At 37.0% G+C, this 22551-nt stretch overlaps 1 protein-coding gene across 1 annotated transcript in view; it reads right to left on the minus strand.

Moving 5' to 3' along the window:
• The window catches only part of LOC108578540 (fibrillin-1-like), a 141272-nt gene that overhangs the window by 26948 nt on the left and 91773 nt on the right, over positions 1-22551 (minus strand). The window contains exons 19-22 of the mRNA XM_017941899.1: positions 21031-21133; positions 19924-19949; positions 16664-16738; positions 16377-16563 (exon numbers count right to left, since the gene is read on the minus strand). Of these exons, the coding sequence (XP_017797388.1) occupies positions 16377-16563; positions 16664-16738; positions 19924-19949; positions 21031-21133 (391 nt within the window). The remainder of the gene's footprint in view (positions 1-16376; positions 16564-16663; positions 16739-19923; positions 19950-21030; positions 21134-22551) is intronic.

Below are 22551 nucleotides of genomic sequence, written 5' to 3' on the forward strand. Positions count from 1 at the left end.
CTTTTTTTTTGTTCTCTGAAAATGTATGCAGATCCAAGGAAAATGTTTAGATTGCCGGGGTCGTTTGATGTTTGCTCGTCGCAGCTCCATTTCCTGCTCCCCGAATAAGCAATAAAAGGAACATTTATGGATACAGGGGCAATTTATCGGTCCAGATGAATTGTGTACTTTTCCCATCCAGATAAAGTGTAACAATTCCTGGTCAACTTATTTACGTTAAGCTTCTATTTAAGAGACACGAAATTCGTAACGTAGATTTAGATATTGGATTTGCGATTTCAACCAGTTAAACCGTTTCTCGATTTTAGCTCTTTTAGATCAAGTGAAATTGTAATTATATCTTTCCACCAACCTGATCTTTCTATAGAAAATTCTAGTTTGCCTACACGTGGAACAATTACTATTCAATTTAAATCTAACCTGTGTCTATATCACCGTCGACGTTCTTCAATTTCACGTTTCATTTTGTCCTTTTGCTGATCTATTCTTACAATCCGTTGTGCTATGCGAGCTATTTAATTAGCGTTACACCTCTCCGCATGAGCGGGATGCTTTCTCGAACTTTTTCTTTAATTTCCATCTTTTTCATGAAAATTTTTGGATCGTGTCACTCGACCAACATAATCGATCGCGTTCTTCACGTAAAAAGAGAAAGAAATACAGCCGTTGTTCAAATATTTTCATACACTTTAGTCTCACAGATTCGACCGCTGAATTCGATTAAATTCTGCTTTTACAGTTCGTATAAATTTCCAGGTTATCGAAGTTTCCTTGTTAGTAAGACATCAAGACACTCTATAAATGTAAGTGGGGTCGATAGCTTGGGTTAAACGAAGGATAAATCTATTTAACGAAACAATGTATTACAATCTATTCTCAGTCGTTCTGACATATCTTGGCATGTGTATCGTCTCATTTACCAATGCAACTGTCTATTGAAAGCTATAAATATTTTTCAGGAATTTATAATGTGCGCGTACTGCTCTTGGAAAGCTTAGTTTCGCTAATTTCACCGTGATTATTTGCTGGAATAAACATTTACGAGATCTCGATTTTTTTTTAGAAAAGTTACTAATTTCAGAATTTCAAATTGTCCGTTTTTAGACTGAGGTAATTCTTTTGTTACAATCAATGCATTATCGTGTTCTCTGTTCTACATTTTTTTTCTCTTCTTTTTTTTTGCCAAAATAATTTAAAGAGGAATTTATACACCTCTTCTGTTCGTATGATAATTTTGCTTGTATTTTGAACCACAGAGTCTACTGACAAACTTCGAACGAGAACGCTGCATAAATATCAATAATTCTAGAATATTGAAAATATGTCAAATAGTCCACTGAACAGGTTCATCAAAAGGCCACACACACGCTGCTGCTTTTTAAATATTTACCGACCTGTTTGTTTGGGATGTTCTTCATTTCATTAAGCAACTTTGTTTTCACCAGCTTTCGAGGAACAATCCGAGGTTTTAACCTCTTTTGAAAAATTTATCGTATCATTGTACAGAGAAAAAATGGTGAATGGGTAAATACTTAGGAGCGATAGTGTACACTTTCATTGAGTACTAGGACAATTGCTGAATGAGAAGTATACTTTTACTGCAGTCCACCAGAATTTACCAAAATCTACTGAAATCTAGTGAAATCTGTTAGAATTATGGTAATAAATTAAAAGATATTATTTTAATTATGAATCTTCTTTATTTTTTTATACGCGAGGAAGGCACGTCGCTATGCAATCAATCAAACAAAACATCGGCAAGACGCAGAGAAAAATCCACTGAAATCTACTGAATTCTACTAAAAAGCAAGCCTCCTTGTCGTTACAAATTTAACATAAAATCCTTTAACTCACTACTAAATTATTAAAATCTCCCCAGAAAATAATTCAGCTTAGAATCTCGTAGTCCAACAAGAACACATATTTTCACTAACACAAGACGCTAATTTTGCTAAAAAGAAAGATGTAATTCAAATCACACGATACTCTCTGTACAAACACAACGCATCTCCTAACACCAACAAACGACACTTACACCTTACAGATTTCACGTATTTAGATATCACAAAACCAAAAAAAAAAAAAAAAAAAAAAAAAAAAAAAAAAAAAAAAAAAAAAAAAAAGGAAGAAAGTACAGCAAAGACGTGGCACATCGACGTTAAATCTAGCAATTTCATTAAAAGCAGCCGAACGACCGAGTTGACGCTGCATAAATTGCGTCGAAATAGTCCCCCTAACGAGGTTAAGGATTATCCAGCCGGTGTCGCCTGTTTCTCGTTTATTCGACGTTCATTTCGGGCGCCCGCCCGGCCTCGGTGATCTCGCGGAAATATACACAGGTCGTCGTGCGCGTCCTCCTCTTGCAGCACGAATAAAATTTTCGGGGACTTTTAATTACCGGTCGCAGAGAGCAGTCCCTCCCCTAGTTCGCTTGTTTTTATATTGTTCGCGTTACTTAACCCTCTTCTTGCCCACACGCTTCCGGCGAAATCACGCCCCGGACCCGTGAAGGTGCTTTTGTTCGCGCAGTGAACATGGGGTCGGTGGAATTTTCGGCTGGTTGCTTATGGCGTTGCACGCGGATTTACGAGAAACCCTTGTTACGCCGGTTTTTCGATTTTTCTAACGTTCTAATTTACGCGCTCAGTTTTGTAGCGTTTATTATAAAAGTTTACTTTTCTACTATAATTATACAGGACGATTAGAGGAAATATTGTAGGAAACAGAATACATAAGCGTAGTTAGAGATTTGTGAAATATAATTATGATAAACAACACTGTTAACGCTTTATCGCTTCGCGGGAAAAAGGACCACTCTCGCTATTCTTTTCCTATTTATATGGTCTTCGCGACCCGCGTTCGCTCTCCCTCACTCTCTTCGCTACAAAAACACACTCGCTCTTGTTTAATAACAACGAACGTCGGAAGGCCACGGCCTTCCTATTTGTGTCGCAGATTTTTCCAGAAAACAAGCTCGACCGTATGATCGGCCAGCTCCGGTCATTGACCTCCTACAGTATAATCGTTTATGTGGAGGTAACGTTAGAATTAACGACTGATAACGTAATGTATCGTTAAAAAATTTACCTGTTTACCACCATTGCTAATATATCCTGCGAATTGTCTTCCTTTTTGCAAAAAAAAAAAAAAGAAAGAAAATATATCTCCATAGAAGTGTAAGGCGCTGTGCGACGCGCATAGACAACGACCGCGGGACCCGAGCCGCAGGGAGCCCTAGACAAGGATGAACGCAGGCTGCACCCCCAGTTCATGGCTTGCAGGGTCCTTGTCCGGTACCGAACCATAATTCATCTTTACATATTTCAACCATCAGCTCACTTCTTCCACTCCCACAATCCTAAAGGTCAAAATTTGCCAACCTCCACCATCATCTCCACTTGAAACACACCTACAACCACACCCTCTCCGACATACCAAATATATGCTCAACCATCACCACAATTTCTCAGTAACGAGGGAACACGAGAGAACACGAGAGAACACGAGAGAACACGAGAGAACACGAGCGCCACGAGAGAACACGAGAGAACACGAGCGCCACGAGAGAACACGAGAGAACACGAGCGCCACCTAACCTAACCTATAATTTCAGTACAAGTCCGTCACAGATAACGACAACTATACACCATTTCTTTTTGTTAAAAATTTAACTAGTTGAATTAGATGATAAGTGTAGAACTTGTCGAGACATTTTTAACCCAACCACTCTTCTCCAAATTGATTTGCGTGATTAGATTGACGCAGACCGCCGTTCCACTAAAAATCGTCAGTTCACACGATACGCGAACGGTTACAGTCCTAACGGCCGAAAGAACCATATAAAAACGGGAGAAAGGGCAGCGGCCCAGACAGTATCGCACGTAGTCATTCGACGAACGAACCGACGTTATTTTAATATCAATTATTTTAAGCGCCAGTAATTCCTTAGTCTTACAGAAGTGTTAAGATATTTTCTAAACACCCTGTATATCACGTTTACGCTGCAATCACAATTTTTGGTATTTGTTTACATCGTTTGCTATAACCAGGGAACATCACGACACGAAATTTCATTTGTTCGTGACTGAAGGATTATTTTACGTTCGAAATAAATTCTACACCATAAATTAAACGTTATACATGACTTTCTCCTTTGTAGTAATACGACACACGATTTTACTGTTTTTTCATGTGTGTACGTGTTTAATTTATTTACGCTTTGTATCTCGAACGTGAACTGAAATTAATGCAAAAATGACGGAGAAACAGGATAAGAGATAAAACAACACAGAATGATTAACTGCGATTTAATTACAGTGGTAATTATCGCGTATCCTTAAGTTGCGTCTGAAATTACGAATTTTTTTTTTTAAAGTGAACTTTTTTGCGTGACGAATATGAATATCAAACGTCGAAACAGTCGAGTGAATTTGAATGAAATACGGTGTGAATAGATTTTAGAAGGATACGCAGACCTTTGAACGTAAAAGACCGCACGGTACAAATGTTCTCTATGCTAGAGCATGTGTAATTTTAAGAGCAGAGCGTGTTGTGAACATATTAGCACAGTTTAAATTATTTTGCATAATATTTCTGCGATTATAGTGGAAAGAATCATTTTATAATACTTTTACAATAATACTATTGGCAAATAACATTGGAAATTAAGAGACAATTACACATTTCGCGTAAAAATTCAAAGTCTGATAACTTAAATGATCATATTTCAACGCATAATTGAAATTTTAAAAAAATTCACAAAAACGATGTTTTTCACTTTTTAAAAATTGGAGAAAATAACTGAAGGCTGTATGTATATCCTCTGAAAAAATTGAAACTTTTCATTTAGTTGTTACCTACGAAAAAAAATTCCCCTTTCTCCTATTTCTAGAAGCCTCAGGCTGGTTCACTCTCTTAAGATTAAAGCAATAAGTCTTACAAGATTTGAATTATTATTCCAAAGGCTGCAATTTTAAAGATAACACGAAACGAGTCAACTATTTTCCATTTTGCAGGTTATCAATTTATACACACAGTTGATACTTGAACTTAAAAAAAATAAAGGTTAGGGTTTCTCTTTAATAAAGTCTTATAAGATTTGAACGGTTACTCGAAAGGTTGTAATTTTATAGGATAATACGAAACGAGTCAACAGTTTTCCAGGCTATCAATTATATACACAGTTGATACTTGAACTTTTCTGGCCCGATAAACCCAACGGGTGAAGAGAATCAAGGACTTTGGACAATCGCGTTTAGCGGAGCTTTAAACGAATCGCATTCTCTCAGTCCGTCTCCCGTTTCGCTGGTCGTGGCTATTCGCCAGTAATTTAAGCAATTTAAGTAATTCAAGTTGCTGGCGTTATTCAAATAACTGAAATTAAATAATGGACGGAATTAAGTTTTACTGTCGCGTACCACCTGGGAAATCCCCGCCGCTAAGCGAACGGCCTGATTTCACCGGCCCTCCCTTAGAACCTCATCCACCATCCTGTTCGTAATTTTTGGATCAAAATTTCCGCTGGGATTATAAAAAGGAAGTAACCGGCCTTCGTCGTTGACAGAATGATTAAGCGATCGAATAAACAGCATTTATCATTCCTTTCAATTTAAATAAAACGCGCCATTTTACAGTTTGATGAAAAATTCGAAAAAATTACGGTATTCTTTTAACTTATTTTCACGTGTAACGTGTATTTTAATAAAAATTTCGTAGAATTTAATTTAGATAAAACGCGCCATTTTACAGTTTGATGAAAAATTAGGGATATTATGGTATTTTTTCTTTTATTTTTATGTGTAACGTGTAATTTGAAATTTTATTTTAATTTCTAGTTTGAAAGTGTTGGAACAATTGAAATTAAATATGAATACGGGTGTAAAGAAGGTTTAAGTATATTTTCTGTTTCGAATATTCTTCGAAAGTTTAATTCCGTGATCTTCTACAATTTCTCCTCTTTCGTTCCTGGAAAATTGCACGCTACAATCTGTCAGAATCCTGTTCTACAGTCTTTCAAAATTCCATTCCAGCTCCCTGCAAAATTTCATCCTGCTAACCTTCTCAATTCCACTCTATGCTCTCCCAATAACCCTTCTGTGTTTCTACGTAACCCTGTTTCAACATCCTGTCCTTTTATAGACCATAGAAATACTGTTCGATATAAAGCCACTGTTCGGACAAATTCTGTTTTATAACTGCTTGATTTTATGGTTATAATAGAGAACAAAATTCTGAAAGCATACACGGAAAATCTAAAGGATACGAAAGAATTTTACAACGAGAATAACATTTTCGATAAATTCGAAGCATAAAAAGAAACTAAACTAAACCGAAATAGTAATTGTAATATTAAATTTCCGTCATTTCATCCGCTAAAAAGTTACAAAAAAAAAGTCTTCGAGATTCGATAATACGAGATGTGGGATTTTTTGGAAGAAGTAAAAATAATTTTTTTAATTCGAACGAACATTAACCTCAAATTTCCCAAAAATTGTACGAACCTTAAGTAAACACGAAAAAACAAACATTTACTTGAGCGTTCAATTATGAGAATGATAAGAAATCCAACATTTCGTATCACACGAGCAAAGAAAAAAAGAGAGGTTAGGTTCGATCACGATTAGCAATAAGAAGGAGGATTAAAGCATAAATGAAAGCAGCAAATCTCATCAGCAATTATATCGTTCTAAAACGGGATCGAATAATTCAATTTAACCAATCCAACCTTCTGTCAAACGTCTCACGTGCCACGGACCGTCCTACCGAACGAAGAATCCGTGAAACGATCGCCGCTAATTTGTCAGCTACGAAATTACACGATCTTATTTGCCTCGAATTTACTCGGCCGTGGGCTACTTGCGAAATTGTCGTTCAAGTGGCACGTTCCCGTCGGCGATTTCGACGAAACCTCCACGGGCTAATTTAACCGCGCCGCTTCTGTCTGCGAGCGTGCGCGCGCGTCCGCGTTAATTCGTAATTACCGTTCGAATTACAGAAGGCTATATCGTGGCGTAGGAAACGACAGAGGAAGCATCGAGAACGGATAAGAGGATGGGATAAAGGTCGATTTCTCGCCGGTCTAACATTTACGAAATTTAATTTTCCCGCCCGACGCGATAGGTCGATCGCGTCTGATTGTATAGTCATACATCGCCGGCTGAAAAACACGCCTTCAGGGCGGACGGTAACGAGAAACGCGGCGTAATCTGTCGCTTCGAGGCGAAGTCGACGCGGCCACGCCGTGAAAAATTATGGGATCCAGGATACCCGCTTGACATCGTTGAAAAATGTCGAGTGTATCACGTCTGATTTTTTTTAATAAGACATGCTGCCGTGGGTGGATTGTGCGAGTGGGTTTTCGGATTAAAGTGTGGTTTCTCGTGTGCACGAGACACGAATTGTTTGTGAGGTTATTTGTTGGACTGTGATTGTGCCAGTGAAATATAGCGGGAAGGTCTTTTTAATTATTTTTACGAGGATAATGTTAATGTGGACAGATAGAACAGGGAGGAATTATTGGTGGAGTAAATGTTGAGATTTTTATTCCTTGGTAGAAATCAGACCCAAGTGTAAATTCATATGTTACGTATAATTTTAAATTGTTACTTGGTTTATGTGTTATACGTATCGTGTACAACCGACAGTTTTACTTGCAATACATATTGACTGAAAAAGGCAACTAAACCAAACCATAAATTTTGCTTGTTTACGTATGTATATACATATGTTAACATTTCCTAGTTGTTAGGTTAACTGAATCACGTCGTTAAATACCAGGAAAGTATTATTTCTCACTTTAACCAATTACTGTTTACATTAACAGCTAGAGTATAGTGTACGTTCAAAAAAACGTTAAGACATAACCTAACTTGTTGATAGTAAATATACATACAGTAAAATACGGTATGTAAATACTCGTTAGGCAATCTTTGTGTATTTAATATAATATTCGAACGTTGTCATATTAATTAGTTAATTTACACATTATCTAATTCAAGCGTAGAACGCATTTTTATTTTTCAACTTCAACTGAAAGGTACAAATAGTGTTCACATTACCTAGGAAGTTTCCAGATTGACGAAAATTCGCACGTTATCGTTAACATATCCATAAATGTTAATTTTCGAAGACAATTACTCAACATGCTTCAAATAGGTACCTATCTTATCCAATAAATTACCGTATCCACAAAAATCATATTAAGCATCTTTGAAATAGTATTTCCTACAAAACATACACCCAGTATCCACGAAATCTCCCTTGAACCCTTTTAATCTTTCAGTATCGAGGTTCAACAATCCAGCAACCGGAAAGCTCGCGTGACACGAAACTCGTCGTTCTCCAAGGAGTTGCACCGGGTGTGTAGGAGCTCTGAGCATGTTCGTCGATCGAGTGGCGCGAGAACTGGTGAAAAATCAGCGCTGAAAGGGGCGGCAAAGCGAAAATGGGGCCGCGAAAGTGGCCGTGGTATGCGCGAGCTGCGCCGATGGTTTCGCGCGTATCGTAGCGGCCAAGTGTAGTCGGTGAACCACTCGATGCACAATAGCTTCGCACTCTTTCATTTCGCAGCTGACTGGCCTGTGTGTGTGTATGTATGTACAAGTGTATGTGTACGCGGGAGCGTGTTATTCGATGTTTCTCGCCAGATTTTCGCGCGGAAAAATGGAATGTTACCGTGGAGAGGGGCAGAATGTGAATCGTTCGCGGAAAACACTCCGTTTCACCCGTTAGATAGACGTCATCGCGAGGTATTTTCCTATTGGCTATAGATATATAATCTACCTGTTCAAGCATTTTTGGAGGTTACAATTGAGGCTGAGCTATTTACTCAAATTTTGCGCGTTAGATAATGGAAATATATTTGCAGATATTTGTACTGGTAGAATCCTGCAAGAAAGTATGTATGGTTTTTTAGAAATTGGAAATCAGTTAAGTTTCTTAATTTAATAAATGATTTCATCTTTTAGTTTTGTTATCACTTAGTGTGTGTTATCCGTACATAAAGGTGTCATTTTTGTTTGTTTTTTCTTCACCATTAAGGAAAAACGACTGTTTTTTGATTTAGTATGTTTCACCAGTATACTCGTGATATTGAATTAATTGTAAAAAGATTTCTGTGGAATTTTTGATTAAACTGCTACGTTATATCTTGATTGGTCGTCAACAATGAGGTTAAGGTTTGGTCCTAACCTAAAATAATAACTCATTGTATGCTGCATTCACACAGGTGTGAATGGACCTCGCACTTTTAACGAATCTTCTAATATTGCACACTAGAATTGCAATTAAAGTTTCATTGATATTTTCAGAGCTGAGATTTCCAATTAAAAATCATTTGTACCTCATAATTGTAAAAATTCTCAATTGTAAATCGAATATCGTGAAATATTATACCTTTAGTGATAATTCTATTTTCTTCATTCTCTTTTATTACATTTTTCCGTCCATTAACATTATCAGTAGACAACTTGTTGCTGCCTAAGTTCACAGCTGTTGTTTAAAGAACGATAAGAAAAAAGAAGTACGAAGAAAATGCGAAGCAAAGACGGAAAGTAAAGAGAAGAGAGGTTGAGGGTAAAAAAAAAAGAAAGAAGAAAAAAACGGAAGAAAGATCAGCGGAGGAGACTCGAACAGAGAGAAATCTCCGCGCGGGGGAATTATTTTTTAATTCCGCTTGAGAGTATCGCGATACTAAATAAAAGATCGCGTTGTCTGCGGCCAGCGAGGAAACATTTTCCGGAAATTGTGCCGCAAGTGAAATCAAGACCATGAAATAATGCCACGATAAGTCAAAGTAATCTCGAAATGGAATTCTGTAGTAAATCAATTTTTACTGAAATCGTTCCTCTTCTTGCGCACACCGAATACTCAGACGTACGAGTTTCATTTTGTATCGTTTCATCTACGGTGTTACAATATTTCAGCCTTATTCGCTTATCGTAGTTACGAATTTAATAATAACCGTGCTTTCACAGTTGCGACGAACAGTGCTGATTACGAAAATGGTCTAAATTAATAATCTGGGAGAATCGGATTTATCGTTTATTTCTTCTTGCAACGATTTACATTATTAATAATGTGGAACTATTTTTGTGAAATGTTCAGAAATTGAATTTTTTAATAGAATCGATATACACTACCGGCCAAAAGTTTGAAATCCACTTTTCCTCAAAATTAAATCTGCTGCTAATTTTTTATAGATTTGAAGTTTTATCACTTTATCTCATATCAATTGATTCGAATGATAAAAAATTCTCAAAGTCGCTGACTATTTTCTGGAAATTTTTGTGTAAATTGCAATGCTCGGTGATTCCAAACTTTTGGCCGGTAGTGTATATATAGCACAAAAACTTGCAGAGAATGATTCCTTATGAAAAATTAAGTAAAAATTGCTAATTAAAGTAACATAAATTGAATTTTATTTAACATCACACATACATGTATAAATTCTATTAGAAAATTTAACTTCTGACTAGTTTGCAAAAATGGTTCTACATTATTATAACGCAAATCACTGCAATATGAAATTAGTGACAAATTCAAGTTTCTCAGATCTTCAATTTCGATTATTTTCATAATCAGTACTGTTAATCGTAACTGTGAATGTACTGTTACCATTAAATTCGCAATTACCATAAGAGAATGAGATGGAATCTTTCTTCCCTTTTAGTTTGCTCATTTTTAATTTTTCTTTTTTAATAACTTCGTCTTAGTTTAGCTTCTGTTGTAGCACAAATTGAAAAATTTCCTGGCACCTTCAAAAATTTATCCCAATTGCCATAATCATTTTTTCCCCTTCAAATTAATTCTCTCCTACAGCTTTAACGCTCACACTTTTCTCACCTGGATGATCCAAAATCAATTTCATTTTTTTCTAAATTACTTCCTACGCGTGTAGAAATGAATTTCGCATTTATTTACAGTGCTGTAACTCACATTTTTGCCATAGAATAGAAAATATAGCGAGATATGGAAAGTGAAAGAAAATTATGAAAAAATATTGTGTAAGATAACAGTGAAAGTCACAGGCATGAGCGTTAAGGGGTTAAATCGAACAAAACATAGTTAAACGAGGAATTACCCAACGTCCTTCCAACTTCAAAAGAATCCCTCGCTGAAAAGGAATGAAACTTTTTGTAGCGTCCCAAAACGCCGTAGCTCTTCGGTGCTTGGAAACGCTGACTCGCGGCAGGGCGAGTCTTATTATAGGAAAGAAATCAACACGTTTTCGAACTAAAACAATTATTGTATTTCTTAGGCGTGTTTTCAGTAGAAATGCGCTTCGAGCGTGAAAACCTCCGTGCTTCATAGCACGGAGCCGTCCACACCCGACGTGGTGGTGGTAAGTGCGACGCGATACGGAAGGCGTCGAGCGATCGTCGCTTTTGGCGGCCCATGCGACACAGGACCCAACACGAGTCCCCTCGAGCGAAGAAACACTCGAGCCCTCTCGCCTCGGCAACCGCGGTCCCGCTTCGCGCAGGACCCAACACGAGTCCCCTCGAGCGAAGAAACACTCGAGCCCTCCTCGCCTCGGCAACCGCGGTCCCGCTTCGGTTCCTCGCGGGATCCCTTTGTCGAAGGCCTTATCGCGACATTGTAAAACGGTTCCGCCGATGCCATGCGGCTCGGCTACGCCCTCGTCCTGCCGGTCCCTGCGTCGCGGTGCTCGGGACCGAACACTTTTGAAGAAAAAAAAATGTTTCCAAAGAACAGCGTTCCAAAGTCGCGAAGAAATATTACCAAATGAAACGCAGAAAAAGTGGATCGATAGGGACAGGGAGGTACCGGGGACCGTCGGAGACGAATGGTTTTTGCTGAAGATCGAGAATTGAAAGCAGCTCCGTTGCAAAGGAACGCATTTTTGCATCGTCAAGCGGAGCTCGTCCCAAGAGCACGCTTCAACTATCTGCATTTTTCAATCCCGAACTGGGCCAAGATGGTGGTCACCAACTTGTAGGAGGAGTGAAGAGGGTTCGACGACGAATAGCTAGACAGAATCGTCGTCGAGTTTGTGAAAACTACATTAAAACGGGAGAAAATCATTTCCCCTCCAACGATTTCAGTACCCGATCAAATCAGCCCTGAAACTGATTTTAAACGCGACACGAGAAAGAAAATGGAGAAGGAAGCAGAGAGAGAGAGAGTGAGGGAGGGAAAGAAAGGCGGGCGAGGAAATGGTTTGCGTTCGTTAAAGAGAGAAATATTCAGGTGGAGAAAAAAAATTGTCGGAATTGTCGGCTCATCGAATCTCCCGTGATACAATGAGCGATGCCTCATTTGAAATTCCAATGGGAGCTTTGTGACCTGTATCCCCGGAGAGACACGTTTGCAAGTTAAAGAGAGTTTCAATGGTATATCCGTGCAGGGATTGTACGATAGCTTATTTTATTAACGACAGAGACGTTTATGAACAGTCTCGTTTAACTCATTTCTCGGATATTCCGAGGGAATTAACGAAGATTGCAACAGGTCGATATTACGAGATTTTCTTCTATTGTGATTGTTGACAATATATGATAAATGTCACACTTTTTCTCTTTCATTTTAATTAAAATATGGAGAAATTAAGAACAACGTTTGAAGAAGAGTGAAATGTATAAATAAATTTTGCGGATCAAATGGAACGTAAAAATGGCGTCTCAGAGGCGTAATTCTTCAAGTTTAACGAATAAAATTTATTCGCGAAATGTACGAATAATTTTGTAGATCAAATGGAGCGTAAAAATAATTTTGAAGAAGCATATTTGTTTAGGTTAATGATTGAAATTCATCGATAAAAAGTATGAATAATTTTGCAGATCAAATGGAACGATGCTAAATTTATGGATTTTTATTGCGAGAAATTTATGTAGTATTTATCTTTTATTTTCGATTATTTTTCAAATTCTGTGCTGTAATATATTTCTCATTACAAAGAGTGAAGCAGCAACTGTAACCACTTCGATAACTCTGTAAGTAACGACTTTAGCGAAAATTGGTTCAGAAGCATGTTGCACGGTTCCAAAGGGGCCGCATAATTCCAATTTATTCCATTCGTATTTTTCACATCGAAATTTAACTGGCGCTACCAGATATGTAACTGAATCAGTTAAATTTCGCTGCATTTCTTCAACAGCCGTTCAACGGTTATTTCAATACACATCGCTGAATTTATTTCAATATTATCCGTAAGTATCGTTATGAAAGTAGAAATTTAATTTTCTCTTAAAAAATTGAAAATTACCTCGAAATTTTGGAAGATGGAATGATAAGAAAAAATCATGCGAACACCATATTACAACATTCATCTAAAACAATTTTCGCTGAAGTTATTACTTACCGAGTTATGGAAATGGTTAAAGTCTAAAAAGTATTCAAAAATACAAATACAAGATAAGTACTACATAAATCTTTCACAATAAAATTTATAAATTTAATATCGTTCCGTTTGATCTGTAAAGTAATTCGCACATTTCACGAATAAATTTAATTCGCTAACTTAAAGAAATAAGCTTTTCCAAAATTATTTTTGCGTTCCATTTGGTCTGCAAAATAATTCGCACATTTTCCGAATAAATGTGATTCGCTAACTTAAAGGAATAAGCTTCTTCAAAATTATTTTTGCGTTCCATTTAGTCTGCAAAATAATTCGCACATTTCACGAATAAATTTAATTCGCTAACTTAAAGAAATAAGCTTTTCCAAAATTATTTTTGCGTTCCATTTGGTCTGCAAAATAATTCGCACATTTTCCGAATAAATGTGATTCGCTAACTTAAAGGAATAAGCTTCTTCAAAATTATTTTTGCGTTCCATTTAGTCTGCAAAATAATTCGCACATTTCACGAATAAATTTAATTCGCTAACTTAAAGAAATAAGCTTTTCCAAAATTATTTTTGCGTTCCATTTGGTCTGCAAAATAATTCGCACATTTTCCGAATAAATGTGATTCGCTAACTTAAAGGAATAAGCTTCTTCAAAATTATTTTTGCGTTCCATTTAGTCTGCAAAATAATTCGCACATTTCACGAATAAATTTAATTCGCTAACTTAAAGAAATAAGCTTTTCCAAAATTATTTTTGCGTTCCATTTGGTCTGCAAAATAATTCGCACATTTTCCGAATAAATGTGATTCGCTAACTTAAAGGAATAAGCTTCTTCAAAATTATTTTTGCGTTCCATTTAGTCTGCAAAATAATTCGCACATTTCACGAATAAATTTAATTCGCTAACTTAAAGAAATAAGCTTTTCCAAAATTATTTTTGCGTTCCATTTGGTCTGCAAAATAATTCGCACATTTTCCGAATAAATGTGATTCGCTAACTTAAAGGAATAAGCTTCTTCAAAATTATTTTTGCGTTCCATTTAGTCTGCAAAATAATTCGCACATTTCACGAATAAATTTAATTCGCTAACTTAAAGAAATATGCTTTTCCAAAATTATTTTTACGTTCCATTTGGTCTGCAAAATAATTCGCACATTTTCCGAATAAATGTGATTCGCTAACTTAAAGAAATAAGCTTCTTCAAAATTATTTTTGCGTTCCATTTGGTCTGCAAAATAATTCGCACATTTCACGAATAAATTTAATTCGCTAACTTAAAGGAATAAGCTTCTTAAAAATTATTTTTATGTTCCATTTAGTCTGCAAAATAATTCGCACATTTCACGAATAAATTTAATTCGCTAACTTAAAGAAATAAGCTTTTCCAAAATTATTTTTGCGTTCCATTTGGTCTGCAAAATAATTCGCACATTTTACGAATAAATTTAATTCGCTAACTTAAAGGAATAAGCTTCTTAAAAATTATTTTTGCGTTCCATTTGGTCTGCAAAATAATTCGCACATTTTCCGATTAAATTTAATTCGCTAACTTAAAGGAATAAGCTTCTTAAAAATTATTTTTGCGTTCCATTTGGTCTGCAAAATAATTCGCACATTTCACGAATAAATTTAATTCGCTAACTTAAAGGAATAAGCTTCTTAAAAATTATTTTTGCGTTCCATTTGGTCTGCAAAATAATTCGCACATTTTCCGAATAAGTGTGATTTGCTAACTTAAAGAAATACGCTTCTTGCCTCGCTCCGTATAATTCGAAGTAATCCAAATGCACTTTGCGTTTACTTTAAACGACGGCCATTAATGAAGTAACAATAGACGAAACAATTTCGTAGTAAAATGACAATAAACGACCATGTAGAACGTGTCCTCTTGATCTCTCGAACAAAAACGACGCTATTTCTCTGCGACAGCCAGTAGTGTTCCCCGAAGGCTCGTACGAGTCGCCACTTTGTCGCGTAAATCGCGAATGATACTAATTTTTCCACCATCGTGCATGCTACGACCACAAATGGCGTCGTTCCGTCCGCCACTTTGTTTCGCCCTCGCGGCTAAAATATGTCCGCGATAACAATCGTGAGGGAAAAATTCCCTTAAAAGTCAACCTTCCTATTATTTCCCGCGGGACGGTGTGTTTTTCACGTGGACGAGAAATTTTCAAAATTAATCGATCGTACACGCTTTTGGTTTTTCCAACGAGGAGAAACAGCTTGGAGAATATCGTGTCGATCCGTTTTCTTAATCGGACGAAATTAGTTAAATTCGTTTACTCCTATGCGAAATGTACGCACGAGTACGCGATTCGAAACAGTCGAATGGAAAATTTCACGCGGCGATTATTTCCGGTGAAAAAGTGACCGCCGGATTTATTATTAATCTTTTCGTCCTAGAAACTTCCAAATGAGATGATGTACACGTAGAAAAATAATTGAGATTTTTCGAGAGTTATTAGAAGTTAGCTATTCTTTTCTAGTATATTGATAACAATTGCTGCTAATAATTATTTAGATAAATTATTATGATTTCGCGTACGTACTTATATTCTCCGCCTTTCCATTGAAAAAATTTGGTGCGATGAAGTAAACAAATTGACCTTTCTTTTTAGCATATTGATAACGATTATTTAGATTGCTATGATTTCACGTATATGGCTATACATAATTAAATATTCTCCGTTTATCCATTCAAAAAATTGCTCGTGTCATTTAACTGACGATATTGGTGAAGCAAAGAATTTCATTTGATTCCAAATTATTTCTCTCTTTACTTTCTCAAAAATTACATCGCAATATTGATTTTCAAGTCCAAACGAACAAGAAACATCGCAAAATTCAAATTTCCCAACACACTCGAAAAGCAACGAAGCTATCCTAAAAAGTAAACTAAAAATCGTGCAAAAGCTGAACTCCCAAAACACACACAAAAACAAAAAAAAAACATTCGCAGCGAAATTGCACGCAATCACGGCTTGATACTGCGAACAGCCCAGGCAACAAGGCGCGAGTGATATTAGAAACGAGAAGCTGGTAGAGAAACGTGTAGAAACTTACAGTCTCCGAGGGGATACGAAGCGGGTAGTTGAGATTGACCTTGGCTCCCGTGAATGGGATGAACTTCGTGATAAGCCGCTCTCGCCTCTTGATAACCGTTCTGCCCCTGTCCCCGATAGTTCTGAACAGCATACGCCCCAGAGAAGATTCTCGTGTACCTCAGATAACATCCGCTCGGTATCTGCCACTGAAAATCGAATTAGGATACAGGGGACACCGGTGTGTTTCTCTTTCTCACATGCGAGGAACGGTTCTGTTTCGAACAAAGAAATCGCGCGTTCACTCACCCCGTAACCGGTGGATGGTATCGGCTGGGGTGGTCTACCGGGACACATCAGCATCCTTCTTCTATAGTACCGCGGCTAAATGGCGAAACAAGTGTAAGCACCAGCTTTCAGATTGGATCCCGCTGATTGTACCGTACGGGAACGGCTCTGATTTAAGCGTGTACATACGCCGTTTTAACACGGCAAAATCTAACGACGAGCGTTCTTTCTTTTTCTTTTATTGAGATTCAGGTGAACGATCGTATAGGAGAAAGTATGAATCGTTCGTATTTAACGATAAGAGTGACGATGGTAACGATGATTAACGGGTTAGCTTGAGGTTGAATAACGAGTCGATTGGGTGATGTGGTGGTTAGAAGGGAACACCTCCAAGTGATAATCATCGAAACTTTGGTATATTGTAGCTTTTAAAAAAATATTCGATACGTACTTTTTTATTGGCAATTGTCCATATCGAAAGGGTGAGAAACCTTTGAAAATGGGGGTAATAAATATATTTTCCATTTTTCAAATTTATTACTGGAAAATACGAAATTCCTAAGTTTGCACTGTTTTTCTATTTTTAATAGTTTTCGAGATATTAGAGCAAATACATTTACTATCTCCAACTTTGAGGGCGGTTCGCGCTTCTTTAGCGTGGACTGTTGCCGATATAAAAAAAAATACGTGTCGAATATTCTTTTTCGAGATTTACCGCATAGCAAAATTTCGTTAAAATAAACGATCATCATTTTGGTATGTCTCCTTGTTAGAAGAATCTACGACCACTGAAACGTATAAATTAACGGTAAATAAAAAATAGCATTAAGCGAAAACTATGCTATTCACTCTACCTAAATCACGTAAATTATGCCCAATTTTCATTACTACTGAAACACCATTGATCGATCTGAATTGACAAACGATTGTTAATATTATTTCGAAGGAATCGTGCAGCTGTGCTTGTGCATTATACAACGTGCATCGTAATATGCTAATAGTTGAAGTTGGTTAAAATATACAGAAGGAGAAAAAGGCGGGACCAAGAAAGGAGACGTTCGATAAGGACGCTAATTAACGTCATCCAGCGACGACAGGATTAACGCGATTTACCAATTCGATGATAGGCCAATTATGCCAATAATGCCACGGTTATTATGCATGCAGATGATCGGAAGTTTAATTAATAGGTATTCGAATAATCGACAGGTGGGTTAATTGATTTCCAATTAACGGGGGATGCTGCTGCATTAATAAAACGATCTCACCGATGTCGACTGATTAAATCGCGAATCAGTTGTCTGTTTTCTCTGCGCCGCGTTGCTGGCAATTACTCGATGGAAAAACTACGTTTCCCCGTTGACGAACGAAAATAAGGGGGAACAAGGCGGACAAGCGGAAAGAAAATCGAAAAAGAAATTTATCAGCTTATTGCGAAATTCTAATCCATCAACGATGTAACGTATGCAATGTTACGTTTGAAACGCTGTTTGGTAGAAAGTTTCTTTGATAAAGTGAACAATAAAAAAAGATTTAAAGAAACTGGAATTTTTTGAAAAAAGAAAAAAATAGATGTAGAAGTTTTATACGTACTTTAAATCTATAGTACATCTTTTGTCACAAATATAATAAGACACTTTAAATTTATAGTGTATTTTTTTTAATAGGTTTGCTTAGCAAAATTAATATTTTGCCAAAAATACTGTATGCGGAAGATTTTTTTCGTCGATAAGCTTGCTCGGTGAAATTAGCGCGCAATAAAATGAGGAATAAGCAACATAAAGAGACAGAGAAATATTTTTCATCCGATCAGCATTTTGCAGAAAATAAAACTCGCACAATACTGCACAACTCTAAAAAATCTATATTAAAAATTCTCCTCTTCGTCGATCTTATCCGGTGAATTTAATACCCGATAAAGTGAAATTAAAAAAAAAAAAATTGACGAAACTCGGCCGTTATTCAATCATCGCAATACGCAGCTATTCAGCTGGAAAGGAGGAGAAAAAAAAAAGAGTAAGAAAATAAAAATGACGTGAAATTTGCGGGTTATCAAGTTTTCTCCTTGCCTTTACAACCTGGAACAGCTATTTCCATTACAAGAAGCTATCGGTTTCCCGGGGAGAAAAACTCGTGGAACGGCTATAAAGTTGTCTGTCAGCTCGGCCAGAAAATCCTCTCGCGTAAATCGCGTGATAAACTAAGTAAACGTAGGAAGCGTTTTGAAATTTTCTCCCGGGGTAGAACACTTTCGAAACATGCAACCGCACCGCTATCTCCGGCATTTTCCGGAATTTTTCTTCCTGCCTTGGGAAGCAGAAGAGAGAAAGAGAGAGACAGAGATGGATAGAGAGAAAAAGGCAACGAAGACAGGATCACGCGATGGATACGGATTTCCAGTGGGACGCGCTTGTATTCGTCACCGTCGAATTATGCAACGACGACGAATTCAGATATGTACCCTCGTGGAGAATCAACCACTCGAGCTTCTCCTCTGAATAAGTTTACGATTTTTCGGGAAAATAGGAAGATACAATTCTGTGTGCAACGTTAGTAGAGAATTTTGTAATTGAAAATTGGACAAAGTGGATAACGAAATTTTTCTTCCGGAAAATAAATTCTGAAATGTGAAAAGTGACAATAGAACAGTATACGATTTTCGGGGAAATGGGACACCTGTAGATTTGCGCGTATTTCGAATTTTAAAATAAGATAGAATTCTGTATGCGATATTAGTAGAGAATTTTGTAACTGAAAACTGGATAAAGTGGATAACGAAATTTCTCAGACGCAGAATTCTTTTCCCCAAAAAGAGTCTCTGAACTGTACAAAGTCGTTGCACATAAAATGGCCAATTTCACAACTACCAATCCCGGTGATTCGTCAATTATTCCACCAATTGAACGGCACATGTCTTTAATTAACTCTAACCTTCACTTTCCTTCGCTTCTCCTTAACTCCTCCCTTTAAATAGACGCGTAACAAGTGTTTCATCTGTTAGCAAATTCAAGAACGAAATTCTGAAAAACCTCGGCAGTTACGAAACCGGCCTAAGCAACCACCTAATAAAAACTGAATAGGATAACGTGCAATAGCATGCAACATGAATGCCTCGACATGCTTGAAAAGAAGTAGGAGTAGGGCTGAAAATGGCGTTGAATGAACAAAAACAAAGTTATGTTTCTGGATGAAAGAGGAGCCAGCCCAGGATTTCATCGTATCAGAAAGCCATTCGGATTGCACGAAACCCCGGCCAACCGCGGCTCTCCTTTTCAGCTCACCTCGGAATCTCGGCGACGCTCGGATTCTGAAAATGTACGGGACACCAGATAAGTTCGATTAATCGTTTTCTATCGCGGCCAATCGATGCTATCGAGGACGAAAATTCCGGCGGATCCCGGCGAAAGCATAATTCTTTTCTTATCGGGACACCGACTTCGTCGATTAGGCGGTCGGTCTATTCGGAAATTTTAATAGGAGAATCGCCTCCGTTGAATCTATTAAACCATTACACCGCGGCTCGAGTTGATTAAAATATCCCACCGCTGGGAGATCTTTATTGATTTTACGAAAAGAGTGCTTAATAGAGAAAATACTGTGGATAATTCTTGTAAGAGGTTGTTTTTTAAACAATGTTTATATTTGGTCCATTTTTCTGAGTAGAACGAAGGAATAGCGAATATCCTAGAATTTTATGATTAACGAAAAGTAAGTGTCTTCTGGTGATTTGAAATGTAACATTTTTCATTTAGCCAAATTTTAGAGAATTCTATAATTTTTTTAAATTTTAGTTAAATAACGAGATCTGAAATTAGGTGTGCCAGCACTCCGTTCTCAGCCGCCTGATGAACCATAAATAGTAACTGATATAATTGATATAATAACTAATAATAAAAATAACAACGATATTGAAACATTTTCTGTCGTGGATTTTCTGAACAAAATTAATCGACTAAAATAAGAGTAGCATTCTCTCCGTCACTTACAATCCACTTAATCCAAAATTCATCCACTCTATAATATTATTAAGTCCTGTAATGCAAAATGTCGAATTTTTTAGGCAAGAATGAAAGTCGTTTTCTAAATTGACCCAAACAGAACCTCAAATTCTCCAACAGTAACTTACCAAGAACTGTACAAACTTTACGTTAGCACGAACAATTTTTCACCCCTCGAGTAATCACTTGGAGAACAATTAAAAATTCGAAATTTCAAATTACCCAATAAAAGCACGAAAACGGCGATCGTAACAGCTTATCATCGCTAACAGGTTGACCCACTCGCTACGTCGGCAAACTCGGGACGGCGAAAATATTCGCCGTACGTCGTCGTAGCTCGATATCATCGATTGTCCCGTCGCAGCATTCCCTCACATTACGTAAATTTACCTCGTACGTGTATCGAGAAATGGCATTCGGCTCGATTTCCGGCTGCATCGGAAGCGATGTAGCGCACGTTGTGAATGCCGGGGTACATCAGTTGTCCGGGCTCCTGTGCGAGAATACACGCGTGTCAACTTTCGATAGCACCCGGTGCACACACTCCCTCTTCTAGATTCAAATAGGAACGGGAGTCGCGATATTGGCAAACCTACTGGCCACCGAATTATTGGTGAGGACCGCGCGATAACTTCCGGTCGACGTTCGATCATTTTTTCTTCCTTGGATGCGACGTAGAGTGGATTTTCCGGGGGGCTTCTTAGCCCTTTCACTGCTGCTGGCTAGAAAATTTCTACTTTCACCTGTATTTTTGACATCTAAGCACTTTTATTTTAATTTAGTCGAAGAAATCTGAAAACGTCAATTTTTAATTTTTGTAAAACGCTTTGCGCGCTAAAATCTGAGGCAGTGAAAGGGTTAAGGAGCTGTTTTTGGGATTGTACTCTGTTGCATCGGTTTAAGTTGCGAATTTTGTTCTATCCTGTTGCTGATTACTTCCCTTCATTTTGCTCTTTGGTGGAAGGAAAATTTTGGAGATTAGAGAATTATGTGCTTTTTGTTGATAATGAATGGTTTTTTGAACAGAGACTGGAGACAGACTGTTGCAAATTAAGAAGCTAGTGAATTTTTTATATTCGATATATTTTGCAGGAGAAAATAAAAATTAGCGAATACTAAAATTATCCGGATTACATCCTGAATATAAATATTAGCGAAAATAAGTGAAAAGTTGGAGAAAAAAGATTTAAAAATTACAAGAAATATTGATTTTTCATAGTGAAGATACTTTTCTGTGAAAGATTATAGTGGAAGGATTAGGAAATTGATGAATCATTCTTAAGCCTGTAGGAATAATTTTTTTTCATAAATTTTCTATACGTAATATACTTAATTAAAAGGATTTCAAGTAAGTCGATCACTGTACAACAAAGGAATAATTCCCAAGCTTTCTCGCAAAGTTTCAATTCAGCGACGATTCGGTAGATAAAGTGTGTCAGGCGATGTGTTTTTAGTGAAACTGGGTCAGTCAGAAATGACGAGGTACTTTTTTTCAATACGTTCCGATGAACATCGATTAATTACTTCATTAATCAGTTTTTCTCGTTACTGTTCATCGTAATTAAGAGGAAGAAGTTAATTGAATTGCAACAGTTACGAACTCGTCGTATTATTGATTTTCAAAGATAAAAAAGAAATCGAACGTGGCGGCATTTTTATTATCACTCTTAATCAATCTACCTCTGGTAACTTCGTTACCTGCGTTAATTATTTCTCAAATAATTAAATTTATATTTTCAACGAAAATTTAACACGTTCAAACTCGATAAAATTACTCGTCGCAGCATCAACTCTCCACAAATTTACATTTCTAATTCAAATTTCAATCGCCAAGTTTCCGCAGCATTAAACCAAACAATAATACATAAATTAAATAACAACAGAACCTTCTGTGAAATGAAATGTTTACAC

Source organism: Habropoda laboriosa, unplaced genomic scaffold (assembly GCF_001263275.1).
Source record: "Habropoda laboriosa isolate 0110345459 unplaced genomic scaffold, ASM126327v1 scaffold41, whole genome shotgun sequence".
NCBI lineage: Eukaryota > Metazoa > Arthropoda > Insecta > Hymenoptera > Apidae > Habropoda > Habropoda laboriosa.